At 38.5% G+C, this 16,458-nt stretch overlaps 1 protein-coding gene across 1 annotated transcript in view; it reads right to left on the bottom strand.

The window, feature by feature from the left end:
• Pkhd1 (polycystic kidney and hepatic disease 1 (autosomal recessive)) overlaps window positions 1-16,458 on the bottom strand; it is a gene marked incomplete in the record, with an annotated part of 446,270 nt that overhangs the window by 2,046 nt on the left and 427,766 nt on the right. Inside the window, 3 exon segments of the mRNA XM_013510899.1 lie at window positions 1-102; window positions 9,971-10,093; window positions 13,415-13,573. Of these exon segments, the coding sequence (XP_013366353.1) occupies window positions 1-102; window positions 9,971-10,093; window positions 13,415-13,573 (384 nt within the window).

Genomic DNA, 16,458 nt, shown 5'->3' with positions numbered 1-16,458 from the left:
CTGGAGCAGCACGGCGGTGGCCGAGCTTCCTTCTGGACACTCCGTCCAGTGTCTGGTGGGGGAGCTGGTGCAGTCGGCCAGGCAGGACCTTCATTCTCATATCTGTAGAAATACAGTAGGGGGACAAGGAATTTAATTTCCAGCAGTTGGTTGTACATTTTGCATATTTAGCATTTCTGACAACACCCCGTTAAATAGTTATAGATTTAATTATATCTGCTCAACAATTTCCAAACACCTTTGGGAAGTCTTTTTTCTAGAAAAAATGTGCTGTATCTCATGCTCGATGTGTAACTAATACTTACATCCAATAAAAGTTTTGTATTACTGCTTCTCAGGAAAACACTTTAATGATGTTATTACATCAGTGAAGACTTTTATTTGTAAGTAGTGTTAGAACCAGGCCTAACCACTGGGCAGTCTACACCTGCACTAAGAAATGTGAACTCTAAAAGCCAGTCTTACCTAATATTTTAGCTTTTATACCAAATTTAAAATATCTTTGACTTTATAAAAATAGGAAGATAAACATGTAGAGATAACATAAGTATAAAAATATTTATCTATATGAGTGTGTGCAAGGGTGATTGTGTCATAGAAAAAAAAGGTGCATCACACTTGAGTTGTACAATTGACCTTGAAACTCCTTTTCTATTGCTAAATAGCAATGTGATTGCCATCATGTCATCTGGCCTAGCACGGCTTTAGCTATAGAATTTTGTGTCATTCTTAGGTACTACTTAATTTGTAAAATTGTATTTCATTCTAGGAATCCTGTTTTAGCTATTTTCATTACTTAACATTCACTCATGTCATATTTTCTTATTAAAACAGATTTAAAAATCAGTTAGGAATATGTAACATTCACAAACTAATGCGTTTTTATCCCACTCTCTCAGTTCTTTAAAAGATGTTTAAGCACTTAAAAAGGTGATCATGTCAGATGTAAATTAACTAAAATCTCATGTTACTGGATCAAAATGATAATGAATTGGGAGTACACAGAATTTTACCAACACACTAGTAAGTCCAGAATAGTTATGTTCTTAAATGCATAAAACATGGTCCCCCCAAACTGTATAACATAGGAACTAAAATGTTACTCTTAGAATCAAATAAATGTGGTTAAATTTCCTGTTGGTCTTTTATTTGTTTCATGTATAAATTATACTTAATCTCACTGTACCTCAGTTTCCTTATGTATTAGAGACTAATAATGCTAATATCTATTTCATGAGCTGTTTGAAGATTAAATAGATGAAGCATTCAGAACACTGCCTACACCTGCAATACTGTAAAGATATCATGACATTTATTATCATTATTTAAATTGTAAATGACTAATACTCATATCTGACAAGAACGGATTTCAGTGCTTAATTCTCATTCATTTAATCCTCAAGAATCTAGTGTTAATATTGTCCTTACTTTCCAGATAGATACTAAACAGTACAGTTAGGTGTGGGGTTCCTGCCAGTGCTCCCAGCTACTTGGGAGACTGAGACAGGAGGATCTCTCTGACCCATATGTTCAAGGCCAGCCTGGACAATATAGCAATGTCCCATCTTTAAAAATTCTAATAAGTGTACAAAGGTTTATTTGACTTGCTGTTAAGCTTTCATGACTGGGTATAGGATTCAAACTTGGTCTGGCTCAATATATATATATATATATATATATATATATATGCATATATATGTATAACCACCCTCTGAAGTAAGTGTTATTATCACATATCCCCTTTAAAATGAAGACACTTAAGACACAGATAGATTAGGTAACTTCTCAAGACCACAAATGAAGCAGTAGTGGATCTTCCATTCTTTATCTAACTCGTAATGTTTGGCTCCAGAGCTTGTGCAAAGTTAAAGACAGCAACAAGGAATTAAGAAAAACAGTTGGTTGGGTACAAGCACAGGAGTATGTTATGCATACATGGGTTATCTTTCTTTCATAAGCCTATGTTGAATGAAAAAGGCTGAGACCCATCCTAAATCCTTGGAAGACAGGTGGTAAGACCTGTCCTCTACATTTCAGCATCCCACTTTGTCATGCATCTCGCCACCAAATTATCTATTACTCTTCTACACATGATGCACATGCTAATTTATAAGCCTGTGTATTATTCTCCTCTCAGTTTATCGGGAGCACTTTTGATTGTTTGGAGTCGGTAATCACGTCTGCATCATACTCTGTGAAACAGGGTAAGAAGCACCAGGCTTCTACTTCTATTGAATCTAACAGTGGATAGACAATCATGTGACGATCCAAAAAGATAAATATATGCAAATGCTTTTTATGTGGAGCACAAAAATGAGACTAAGTGATCATGGGATTTGTAATAGTCCTGCAATGGGCAGACTAATATTCAGAGAAGCGTGTGTTCCTCCTATCTCCTACCTCCTCTCTTCAGTCCTTGTCTACCACTCCTCTGACACAGCCATCTAACTATGGCATGGTTCTCTTGTTTAGAGCTGTGGGAACTGTCTGGTTACTAGTTCTCCTGTGGGATCTGAGATTCCTTCAAGAAGTGTTTCTTGACCGCTCAGGTACATTGATTGATGTATGCCTCAGCACTTGCTCACAGGAGTTTCTCACTTGACCTGTGTAGCTGCCTGTATTACTGGGGACTGTCACCTTTCGTTGTGACAGTCCCATGTTCCTCTTAGAATCAGAGTGCCTTCAAGGAAAGAATTATTTTGCACCATCAATGTCATGCCCTTGTTCTGCCCAGTCGTATGCCAAGCCAAGTATTTGCTGTCATCTCCATAATAACTGCTCTCGCCAGGAGGAAAAGCCATAGTTTATCAGGATCAGCAAATAACCAAATAACAAGGATAATGGATTATCAGGTAGAAGTAAACTTTCAAAAGAAAAAGAGTCTTTAAATTTTAAGCCCTTGGTAAAATAAACAGCACTTCTTTTAAGAGGGATAAAACCCTACCAGTCACTTATTTTCAATCTATTGAAGATACTGTCATCCTGTTGTCAAGAGACCTTCATTGGAAATCTCTTCCACCTTGTTCTTCACGTCTGCGTCTATTCATAAAAGACTAAGGCTAGCCTAGTTTTCTTTTGCAACCCCCAAAACATTTAAAAATCTCCCATGAATTATTTACATGGCAGCGCCAATCAGCAACATACCTGACAGACTCCCCAGCTGAAATGCAAGTTCGCTGTGTAAAGGTGCCCAGGGAGGGCCGTGACCGCCCACTGTGAGGTTATAGACAGAACTAAGTCAGCACACATTACATGTCAGTGCCGACATCAGAAGGAATCAGCGCCTTTGATCTCAGACCTCCACAGGAAGCTTAGATCTCAGACAAATTAGATAAAAAATGAATTTATAGCAGATATGTGTCCTAAGGCATTCAGCTGAATGTTTGGGTTTCAGGAAAGAAAGGATAGTGAGCATCACAACATGTGAATTAATATGTCTCCTTCCCGTCTCTGCCTTGCTGAGTCCCCACTAAAAAGGAAAGAGGGAATTTCAAACTGCTCAGCCCATGTGTCTTAGCATCCCACTGAAGGGTTCAGCCATGTTTTAGGGGGAATGGGATAAAACATGCGGAACTCTGTCCTTCTCTACCAGAAAGGATGACTCATCCATGTGGGGACCTTCCCGATGTGCCATACTCACAGAAATTCTTCCAGGTTTCCTAAACTCCTATCGACTTCCAAACTTTCTAGAGCAATAAGCAGACACTGTGCCCCTGATTTCTGATATGTGTGTGAGTTAACTCCTGGTTTCTTTTACAACTGGAACATCAGCAATGAATAATCCCTCTTTCCTTGCCTTGCCCCAAATTGCTCATGTTATTCTCAACTCAGTTTCATGTGTAGTGTTGTGTTTGATAACTTGCCTTCAGCACAGCAGGCTCAATGTAGCTGCCGCCCTTGAGCTTCCACAGGCTCTAAGGCAGTGGTGAGTAGTGATCATTCCACAGAGAGGATGTATGATCTACAATTTACCAATATGGACAGTAGGTCTTGCTTTGCTTATCAGAGAATATAAATGCTATTGTGAATAAATACTATTGCCTATCTTCTATGTAAATTACTTGTTATTTGAAGTGGAAGATTGTCATTTAATATAACTGGGTAACTTTCACTAGTTACCCTATAGTCTTGTGCCATTATCACTTGGTCTTTTTCTTTTTTTTTGGTACTAGAAATCAAACTCAGGACCTTGAGCTTGCCCGGCAGGCCCTTTACATTGCTTTAAGAATGTTAACATAAATATAATCTCTACTAGAGTCACTGACATAAAATCAACTTATTTTCAAATATTAGTCATATACCATTGGTGTTTACATTCTGATGAACTTTAGTGTTATTTTCCACTGTCATTTTCCACTGTGCAAAGTGGTTGAAATTATGTTAAAGCCAAGTTAATTTAGTAATATCTAAGGTCTCTGCAATTTTAGTCAGTGCAATTACAAACATGATTCCTTATATATATTAAAGTCTTCTTTTTAAACTATTCATTATGATATCACTTATTTTTATATTTTCTAGTATACCTCTCATTAATATTTCTTTTCCAAGATACTTTCCACATACTTTGGCCACTATTATGTATGTATCATAGTCCCTTGTTGCTGTTGTTGTTGTTTTTGTTTGGGTTTTTGTAGTTCAGTATGGCCTTGCACACATTACATAGTCCAGGCTAGCCTTGAACTTGCACCAGTCCTCCTGCTTCAGCCTCCTGAATGCTGGGATTACATGAAAGTGCCACCATGCCTGGTGATTTCATATTTTCCAAGTACATCCAACTTTCTGTCACTAAAGTGAAATTCTCTAGACAAACTAAGTATAAAGACAAGAGGTTTATTTAAAATTTATAATATTATTGTTTTATAGATTGATATGAACGAGCAAATTACTCAAGTTCATTATAAAGTATAATAGTTATTGGTTTAAATTTTTCAATTTTCCTTCAAATAATTATGTCATCTATAACTCATCTCCTTCATGCCCACTTGCATTCCTTACTGTTCAAACTGTGTTATAAGATGCCAAGAATGAATTATGCATGTTGTTTTCATTTCAGTAACAATGCCTCTATAATACTCCATTGCTAAATAAACTATAGTGTTGAAACTCTATCTCATTGACCTATCTTTTAAAATTTTTTTCTTAAAGTATAAATACTCAGATTTTATTCGTGCTTTTAAATTAGGAGACAGTCACATATTTTTCCTTATGTAACGTAAATGTGCTATGTATTAACGATATCCAAATACAATCAATAGACTCTTCTGGGAGCTTGGGAAAATTTCTCAGCTATTTTGTTCTTCCCAGTTTTGTTCCTCTAAACATCCTGAGTCCATTCAGCCCTTCTGCTCTCTCTGACATTCTCACAGATATATACTTCTGAAAGGTAAATTTGCTGGCAAATCTTCTTATTTCGTATTCACAAAACCTACCACATGTCCTCAACAGTTCTCTGCAATGCAGAGATACATAGTGTACAGAAGAGAATTCCCTCAAGTTGATGTTTATAGTCACATGAGGCAGCCCTTTATACACAGCAGTCTTCCACTCCCAACATTGGGTGCAGGGATTCAACAAAGAATAGTGGCAAGTGGCCGAAGACGAATGCATGATTTGGGGAACGCAGTTCTGAGATCTGAGCAGCAGCGGTGTCTGACAAGGAGACTGAAAGAGAAGGCTGCCGTGGCCATCTGAACGCCTGGCCTGGAAACAGGAAGTCACCTTTCCCTCTTGTTATAACCTAAAGATAAGCAGTCATTACCCAGGTGTTAATTATATAAACTGGATGCATTTTCATATTGCTTTCCAAAAACATGAGAGCTATGGTTTTTTCCAATTGTAAAAACTGCTAGATGCCAGGGATCTTCACAAAGGAATATCTGGAGAAGGGAGAATCATTTCATGTGTCTTCATCATGCACCCCGTAGGTATCAGTGGTATATCACAGGTCCCTATAGTAAAATGGATATCAGGATTATAAAAGATACAGAATTTATATCAAAGATAAGATAAGCATGAAGAATTATGCCACATATGAAGCATGGTAAGTGAACACGAGATGAATGTTCTAAAAGTTCAAAGATGGGAACTGTTCCTTCTAGATCATTTGAAGAAGACTGAACATTTCATCTAAGTTTGGGAGGAATAGGACCCTGAATAAGTGGGTACACAGAGAAGGACACTGGGAACTGTCGAGGCCTGTGTCATACAAAGGGAACACGTGCCTGGAGAGAGGAGAATTAGGAAGAGGAGGGCTGAACACACGGGGTGAACTGAACTGAAGGTGAACCTGTGAAATGAAGCGAAGATGCGGAGAAAAGAAAGCTTAGGACCCCAAGGAGGAGAACTGAGAAAACTTAGAAAACAAAAAAAGGGCAGATCCAGAAAAGAAAAGCTTGGGCTGGCGACTTAGCTCAGCGGCAAAGCGCCTGCCTGGCAAGCGCAAGGTCATGAGTTCGGTTCCCGGTACCGGAAAAAAACAAAAACAAAAACAAAAAAAAAGAAAAGAAAAGAAAAGAAAAGCTTGAAATTAAACTCTGAGGTTTTTAAGGTGGAAGATTTGGGTACTATTAACCTATTTAAGGACACAAAGGAACAGTTCAGAAAAAGTGATGCAAAATTACCCTTTGACAGAGCAAGGCAGGGCCCCTTCCCAGGCCACTGGTGTCTCTATGAACCTGAGTTTCTGTAAAATAGTCAGCAAGCCCTTAGCAAGTAGGATTGGAAGCACTGTAATATGACTTAGGATCTACAGTGACTAGACCTGGACCTCAGGATAATATACTTTCTTTCCTTCAGCCTCTCCTCCCATGTTCAAATTATTCAAATGCATATTGTTTGTTCTGATTGCTTTACGCTGAATTGTTTATTGAGTGAAAATGTTATCTAACCATCTCCAAAATATACTCCTGTACCCCAACCATGTTAGAAATTTATACAGAGAACCAATACCATCCCTTTGCAGCTATTCAGAGAGTATCTTGCATTAAACTGAATAAATACTGAGTATTCATGGGGAGGTAAAATCTAATAACACTAATAAGCAATTCCAGTACACTCTCACTCAAATGTTACAAAGGTGAGAACTATCTTCTTCCAAGGCTTCTCATGCTACTGACATTTTCAGCCAGATCATTTTTGCTGTGGGGTTGGCATTATGTGCTATAATGATGTTTCCTACATCCCTGATCCCTCGTCATTATTAATAGTTCTCCAACTCTCCCAAGCTGTGGCAAGAAAGATGTCTCCAGACATTACAAATGTTCTCTGAAGTTAGCATAACCAAATGTCTTAATATTTCTGAGAGAATGTCCAGGAAACAAAAGATTTCCATTTTAAAACAGTTCTTGGGCAGATCAGGGTGAGTTAGGTGGGGGTAGAGTAGCTCTGGTTGGTAGCCACTGGTTTGCGGGAACAGAGTCATCTAAACCAAGACAGTAAGTATTTCTATGGAAACACATATTCAGTAGATTATTTTTCTACTCCAAAGAGGATAATATTTATTCTGACAAAGTCTGGAAGATTGCAGAAGACTTTATGAAGAAAAATGCAGGCCCACACTTGCTTCAGGAGTGGGGCTTATTTAAGAGATGAAAGCACACACTAGAACTGGAAGAAACTATAAGTGAATGATGAGGATGAAATTACACAACCATGCAGATGAATGCATTAGTGGGTTGAGAGGAGCATGGGACATAAGTTTAAAACCCAAATGAGGTTATCATGATAGATTTTTGGGTTTTTTTGAGACAGGGTCTCGCTATGCAGTTCAGGCTGGCCTTGAGCTCCCTTTGTAGTCCAGGCTGGTCTCAAACTCGAAATGATCCTCCTGCCTCAGCCTCCTGAATTCTGGGATTATAGGTGTGTGCCACCATGCCCAGCTACAATGACAGGACAGAATCAATCAAATCTTAGAAAACTTATAGTGCTACATAACTATGAGAAAAAACACTAATAAATAATACATAAAATATACTAGGAGTTGATCTTTAATTCCAAAGAGTATTATTATGCCAATTTTAACAAAGAGGAAATGAAAGGACACAGAGAGATTAGTTGCCTTGCTTGAGGACATCAAGTCAGCCAACAGGGAAGTTGTAGGCTTAGTCTCTGGCTCCTCGGTTCCATGCACAGACTGTTACATTCTCCTGCCTGATCAGCCGACAGCAGGAACTCACTCGGTCTTACGAGTAGCAGAACAAACTGAGCAGGTATGGATTTTGAATGGTGGCTGAGATGGCTCTGCATATCAGAAACCTTGGCAGCAGTGCAATAAATATGAAGAATATATATACTTTACTCCTTCCTCCATTGAAACTCTCTGACATCTCCAGTGCATCCATGAGAAATTTGGTAACAACAATAACAAGCAAGGGTACAATCCACATGTCACAGCGATGCTCAGTTCCATGAACTAAACAATCTTCAGTGATATGATAGTCCTTAGTTCAGACAAGGTGCAGATGAGCAAGGTAGTCACTCACTTAGCAAATGCCAATGTTCAAAAGCACGGAGAGAAAAGGAAAACTAAGACACCATGGATATAATGAAGTAAAACTGAATTTATTTAGAGCTAGCAATAGTTAGGTGTTTGCAACTGATAATAATTTCCAAAGAAAAATAAGAGATGCCTCATTACTTGCCTCTAAAAGATGCTCTTAAGATTTGGACAAAACTTAGGAAATAAGGAGATAAATCAACTATGATCCCTGAGGGAGGATTTGAGTAACAAATCTTTCTCTTTTCTGCCAGGACATCCTAATAAAAGGGTCTCTTTGATGCTCCTGTCTCTTCAATCTAAACTTTTCCACAGAAGCTGTGTCCCTTGTCCCATTTCTGATAATTTATTAATAAGCTACCACATAAAAAATGTTCCTTAATAAAACACCCAGGCATTGTGGACTGCCTAATGAAGTTAATTGAAGCAAGTCAACTGAGAATTATGTAGATGACCATATTAGATTAGCAGAGATTAGCATCGCTTCTAGTGTTTGCTGCAGGATGAAGCTGAATAAATAAGGAGCTAGATCGGAAGGCAGCTTTGAACACCTCTCCTGGGCTGGCATCTCATAACATGGACAAAGTTACAAAGGTTTTCGGTGGAATCTGGAAAGAGTTCCTGTACTCTTCTCTCCATCCCTGTTTTTCATCACTTCTACCCCTACTTTGTCCTATACCCACTATTACTTCTTCCTGTAAGTCCAGGGGTTGGCTGATGTGGAATATTTTTATTTTAAATCTTGCTTCCTCCATGGGAGAAGACACGAGCAATGAAACAAACTGAACACACAGGCACAGACACAAGCCAGAGCCCACTCACATCTTCTGTAATGCAGAACGCAGGCACATGGTACATTTTTCTAAAAGTACAATCAGCCAGGCAGGGCAGCACATGCCTGCCATCCCAGCACTCAGGAGGATGAAGCAGGAGAATCACTCTGAGTTCAAAGCTAGCCTGGGCTACATAGTGAGTTCAAGGCCAGTCTGGACTATATAATGAGATCCTGTCTCAAAAATAAATCAATGAATAACCAAACAACAAAACAAAGTTTAGTAGAGCTGACTCATTTCTCAAGTTTTTAGTACTCCATCTAATTTGTATGGAGGATATTTGACAAATTACACTCCCTGCTTTTTAATATTCAATTAAGTTTCCAAACTGGTAGCTTTGGAACAGAAAAGAGGAAGATTGTGTGACAATATCTGATTTTCCCTTTTCATGGTGTAACTAATTCAAATGCTAAACCAATAATCTACTACTAAAAAAATACATAAAGATCATTTTAAAAACTGGTTACTACCTGAGCAAATCAGCTGGATCTGTGTATGCCTGTGGTAAGGTATAATTTTTTTGAGAAAAAGTACAAACAAAACAACTAGCGAAAGAGCTTTAAAATGCTTCAGAAGATGAACTCCAGGAGAAAACACCTAATGCCTCCCTCCTGAGGGAATCCTCTCTCTCAACCACACTTACCTTCTGCCTTCCTGGAATCTTCCTTTTCCATTTGTATTTGTGATGCTCGCCATTTGGATGGAGCATGGGTCTGATTCTTTTGATCATTAGTCTGGGACTCAGAAGATTCCTCAGGTTTTGTTTCTATATTAATGCAAAAAAAATTAGATGTTTTTGTTTCTTTAGATAAAAAGAACATTTTTATTTTAAATGGGCCTTAATTGTTAAGGTGTTTCTCTTATATACGCACCTCAGTATGATAATGATACATATGCAAAATAGTACAAATAATATATTCAGAGTTTAAGAAATTATCTGAGTTACTTTTCTCATTGCTGGAACAAAATACCTGACACCGAAAGTTAAAGGAGAAAAGACTTACTTAACATACAGATTTTAGAGGTTTTAATCCATAAGCAGAGGGCTCCAAAGCAGGCTGGTATGGCCAAGAGGCATCAGAGAGGAGAAAGACTTCATGGTGGGCAGAAGGTAGTAAAATAAGTCAGTAGGATGAGAGACAAATTACCTGGCTTTTTTGTGCCTGTGTAACCTTGAGCAATTATTTACCAATTCTGTGTCTTTCTCTATGTCCATATTGATTACATACTTTGCTGAGTTATTGTGATGATTGAGATTGTTTCCTAGTGATCATGGATGTGGCTTTTCGTATTATTTAAGATCAGGCAATTGTTGTGTCTGTTACATAAACTGAATGTAATGGTTGATACATTGTGTCAACTTGAGAAGTTTAGAAGTTTAAGTAACTCTGCAGGGAGCCAGGGTCCTCACTTTGTAAGCACCCTCATCCTGTGCAAGAGAAGGGCATGGAGATTGTGTGAGGGCTACACCTGCCCTAGGGGTTGCTGGCCTGCTTGCAATATAAGAGAGAGAAAGAGGCTTGTTCTCCCACCCCCCATTTTGCTCCTGTTGCTTTATACCCTCTGCCACTTTGAAGTGTTGCCCCTTTGCCATGCCACCCTGCCTTGGAGCCAGCTGAGTATAGACTGAAACCTCCACAAACTGTGAGCTAAATAAAGCTTTTCTTCCTTAATTTTGAGAGTCAGGTATTTTGTCTCAGCGATGAGAGAAAAGTAACTAAGACAGAATTTGTTCCCAGAGAAGTGGGATCATAGCTGTGACTATATCTGACTGTGTGGTTCAAAAGCCTTTTGGAATGGCTTGTAGGAAGACTTTGGAAAGGTTCAGCGATGTCGCCTGAAAGAGTAGAGCTGGATCACCTGTTCTGTATGGGAGATTCTGGTCCAAGCTCAGAAAACCAAAAGGTTGATAGAAATCCTGCTGGTATAGACCAGGTTCAGGAGGTTTCTTCTGGGAAGGAAGACTGCATTGAGTGCTGGACTCCAGAGAACTTATGTTATGGCTTGGTAGAACATTTGTCTGCACTTTGCTTATGTCCAGAGACTTTGCCTGAGACTGAGATTTTAAGGGCAGTGAACTAATTAGTCTGGCAGAATAAATTTCAAGGCAGTTTAACATTGAGGTGGTGGCATGGCTACTAATGGGAGATTTTAGCCAGATCAATGTTGAGAATTAAGAGCAAAGAACCCAGCAGAATGATTTAAAACATTGTGAGTTTGGCTAGAAAGGAAGCTCCAGTAAAGCTGTGGACTTTAAAGGTACAACTGAGGAGATCTTGATTGCTGAGAAGGTACAGGAAAATACAAAAGATGGCCTGAGGGCATCACTAGAAGCATCAAGTCTCCACCCTTTACAGCCTCCAAACTGCAGAAGTGAAGGACTTCGCTTTGAGAAGCAAGCCACAGAACATCATGTTCTAGAATGGCTCCTGCAGCTGCACCATTCTCCAGAATGACGGCAGCACTGAAAATTTCTTCCTCTGAACTGGATTCAGAGTGCCCAGTGATTCTGGGACTTGAATCCAGCTGGTTGCAGACCTTGGCATCATCAATGTGGCACATCTGGTTTTAAGTGTATGCAGAATGCAAGAATTACAGGATTAAAAGGCTTACATCCAGATTTCAGAAGGCCTGGGAGGCCAGGCAGTGTGCTCTGGGAGGGCAATGTGTGAAACTGTGAAGGTAAAGCCAAAAGTGCAGTGGAGATCACAGAAGTTTGCAACATAGATCATCTGAGGAAAGCTGTGTAGAGGGAGCAAACTGGGCCTAAGAGAGAATCTATGGGAGCTGTAAGCACCAGAAGTGCTCCACCATGAGGTGGAGTCACTCAAGCCATTTGGAGTATACAATATGCCACAGACTTCCTCAGATGCTGGACATAAAACTACAGGACTTAATGTTTGCCCTGTTGGATTTTGGACTTGTTTTGGTCTCGATCTTTTGAATCCCCCTGTTTGTAACTTTTAGAATGAAACTGTTTCTATTGTGACATTAAATGTTGGAAGTGTTTAACTTTTCATTTGAATAGGGGCTTGCAGCTAAGAGTTCGCCTTACATCTCAAAGGAGACGTGGGCCTTGGACTTTTCAGTAATGCTGAAATTCTTATGACTTTGACAGTTCTTGTAGAGGGACTAAATGGCTTTTGCATAAAGGGATATGCATGAGTCTTTGGGGTGCCAGGGGAAGAATGTTTTTGTTCTAATGTAATACAATGTTGAAACACTTAGTAGTGGTCCTTAATGTTATTAAACCTGTATTACAATGTTCCATTGTGAAATGATAAGAATAATGCCTTTGTATCCGGTTTAAAGAAACATGTCTGGTTGCCAAGTTGACAAGGAGTGGAGTGTAATTGTTGATACCTTCTGTCAATTTGAAAAGTTTAGAAGTTTAAGCAACTGTGCAGGGAGCCAGGGTCCCCACTTTGTAAACAACCTCATCCTGTGCAAGAGAAGGGTGTGGAGATTGTGTGTGTGCTACACCTGCCCTTAGGGCTGGTAGACTGCTTACAGTATAGGGAGGAAAAGAGGCTTGTTCTCCTCCCATCCCATTTTGCTCCTGTTGCTTTTGCTGTCTTCTGCCACCTTGAAGTGTTGCCCCTGTGCCATGCCACCCTGCCTTGGAGCCAGCTGATTATGGACTGAAACCTCCATAAGCTGTAAGCTAAACAAAGCTTCCCTTTCTTAATTTTGGGTATTAGGTATTGTGTCTCAGCAACGAGAGATAAGTAACTAACACACTGAACTACTTGGCTCCATGTAGTATTTCTGTTACTATTTTGTTTTGTTGATTGTGGTTATCTGCATCAAACCCACAGTGCTCTCCCACTGAGCTGCATCCCACCTTTTAAATTTATTTAGTTATCTACTATTGTTTTTAGACAGAGATTCATGACATTTTGTGGGTTGGTCTTGAACTTGTGAGCCTCCTGCCTCCTGAGTAGTTTGGCTTACAGGCATGTACTACCACCCCCAGTGCCATGTAATTTTATGTATTTCAAAAGCTCATAAAATTTCTCTCCAGAAGAATAAGAAGAATCATTAATACACTGTGCATGATTTTCTGCAACCCACCCCCCTCACGTACTTTTATGTTTGCTTCTCTTAAACCAACAGCACACCAGGCAGCTCAGTGCTAGCCAGGAGACCACTGAGCACAGGGAAGCAGCCAGGATGATGGTTGATCTCTCCTTTCCAGTTTCAGGCAACACAGCAAAAGACCTGGATCGAGCTGTGAAATTGGCTCCTGTTTTTTGAGAAAGGTCCAATAATATATTAAGATGTTAACAATAAAAATATCATAGAAAAGCACACAAACTAGGTACTCAAATATTTATTGAATTGTGATTAAATAAATGATACAGTAATAGATCCAAGATTTATATTCCTGAAGAATTATAAGATTTCAACAACTCATAATCATTCTTAATAATTTTGTCCATTACTAGTGGAGAATTCTTCCAATTCCCTCATTTTATTCACAGACCTGTCTTCTCCCCCAGTGAAAAGTTGTAGTTATATTCACTCCTGTACTCTCCTTATTAGAAAAAAATGCTCACAATATATGGAACTACATGCTGTGACATATGTGTTAGCTTAAAATATAGCACATCACACATCAAAATAGGGAAACAGGGACCCCTCTTAGAATGGCAAGAAACTTCTAAAGTTCAAAAGAACAATGAAAAATAGAATAGAATAGTGGCACATAGATCCTCTTTCATTATAGAGGAAAGGGCAAGATGAGGAACTTCCTACTGAGAGAGTGACAGAGAGAGAGAAGGGGTGGGAAGATAGGGAAGGGGAGACAAGGAAAGGGGAGACAAAGGAAGGGAAGGGAAAGGAAGTGAAGGAGAGAGAATGAAGTGAAGGAGAGGAAGTGAAGGGAAGGGAAAGGAAGGGAAGGGAAGGGGACAGAAGGGGAGGGAAGGGGAGGGGAAGAGATGGAAGGGGAAGGGGAGGAAGTGAGGGGAGGGGAAGGGAAGGGGAGGGAAAAGAAGGAGGAATGAAACAAATAAAGGAAACATAACATGTAACAACCAAAATGAATGTCAAATGCATTAAGCTGGGCAAAAGAAACCCCATCCTATCTCTAAAATGTAGACACTATATGATTCCATTTGTATGATATTTTAGAAAATGCCATACTACAAAGAGGATGATAGGACTGCTGATTTACAGGGAGTACAAAGAAGAAAAAGATGAGAGGATAGAGGAATAGCATGAGGGAAATTTTATGGGTGAGTGAAATAATTTACATACCCTGATTATGGTGGTGGTTACACGAATTTGCATATGTATTTGAATTTATAATACTACATGCCAAAATGATCAGTATTACCAAATACTAATTAAAAAATAAAAACATTTAAAACTTACTTATAATCTTAGGGCAATAAGTATATTTACTATCTTAATTGTGAAAATGTCTTCCTGGGAGTAGACATCCCCCAAAACTTATCAAACAGTATGGATTAAATATGCATATTTCATTATAGTCAACTGTGTCTCAATAGAAAGAGTTTTTTTTTTTTTTCAATAGAAAGAGTTTAAAAAAGCTTTACTTATATACATGGTTTACTTATAGCCAGCGTTTTAAAGTAGTTCATTCAAAATAAAAAATTTAAAATCTCTAATTTCATTTGAAGAACTCAGATAGAATCAGCATTTATTTTCTCTACTCAAAGAAACATAATAAGTACTTCACTATAAATAGTCTGGTATTTAAAACTGATGTCCTTAGAAACAAGGAGTTGCTTTTAGAAGCTGTACCATTAATCAACCTGATGTCTACAAAGGTTTACAAATGTGCAAACTGTAGAATGTCTTTCTTTTTTTCCTCTCTCTTGAAAAAATCTGTAGTATTGAAAAATCTTACAAATCCTCACATTATAGTTTAGCCTTGAACATTATAACGGATGGTTTAAGGAAAACTTTCAAGAAAATACCTCAGTTAATTATTATGATTTGGTTCAAAAATCCCCCCATGGGCTTTTTGAAGGTCATTGGATCAAGAGATGAATTAATTTATGAGTTCAAAGTGCAGTTGGGAGGCGGGGCCTGCTTGTAGGAGGTGGGTTACTGGGATGTGACCAAGAAGGGTGTGTTCTTGTTCCCAGATCTGCACCTCTTTCTCTCCTCCTGGCTGCCAGGTGTTGAGTAGCTTCACTCTACATGTCCTCTCACTCTGTTGCAGCCTTGGAGACAGCAACTGTGTACTGAACCCTCTGAAACTCTGAGCCAAAACCTCTCCTCCTGGACACTGCTGGTGTCAGGTATCTTGTTAAAGGGATTAACAGCTCACTAGTAAATTAATTTACTTTAAATGTTATGCAGGAAAATAAACATGTGATCTACCAGATATGAATACCAAGACCATGTCATGACCACACAAGGTACAGTTTTTGTCTGCAAGATGTCTTGCATGTGGTTTCATAGTCTACTCTTTAAAAAACCTTGATCACTTTCAATTCCTTGATAGGTAAGGATATTGAGAAGTATTTCACATATTTATTGGTCATTTGTATTTCTTCCTTTGAAACATGTCTGCTCAGGTCTTTTTCCCATAAAAGTAGTAGTGCAGTGGGACTATTTGTAAAAGGGAAAGGAATACAATCAATCATATAGGTATAGATATAGATATGGAGATATATATATAGATCTAGATATGCAAAGTCATTAATTTATACAATTAATATACATTTATAATAAATAATCTTTGAAATATTTGACTACTCTTATCTAACCTGTGAGGAAATTGAATTTGTGACCCTTTGAAACATATCTACATATATTTTTTATTTTAAAAATAAAAGGAGGAAAACGTTAACAGACAGACAACCTTTACAAAATAGCAAAAGAACACTACAGACAACACAGAGTTACAAAGTGGTAGGAAATTAACAATGTTTGTTGTATTGGATTGTATGTTTCTTATACATATTGATATCTTCAAAGTGGTTTCTCATGAAAACAGATAGAGACATGCAATATTGATCAATCAGGGACTCACTGACAGTTTCTTTCAGCAAAGAAATAGAAGACAATTGAACAACTATGTTAACTATCCTGTATATACATACATACAAAATTTCTCCTTCTTTCCCTTTTCTTTTCCCACATCCCAGTGCC

Source organism: Chinchilla lanigera, unplaced genomic scaffold (genome assembly GCF_000276665.1).
Source record: "Chinchilla lanigera isolate Chin_1 unplaced genomic scaffold, ChiLan1.0 scaffold00010, whole genome shotgun sequence".
Lineage (NCBI taxonomy): Eukaryota > Metazoa > Chordata > Mammalia > Rodentia > Chinchillidae > Chinchilla > Chinchilla lanigera.
Note: the sequence above shows the minus strand (reverse complement) of the source record. Positions and strands in the feature narration are given on the sequence as shown.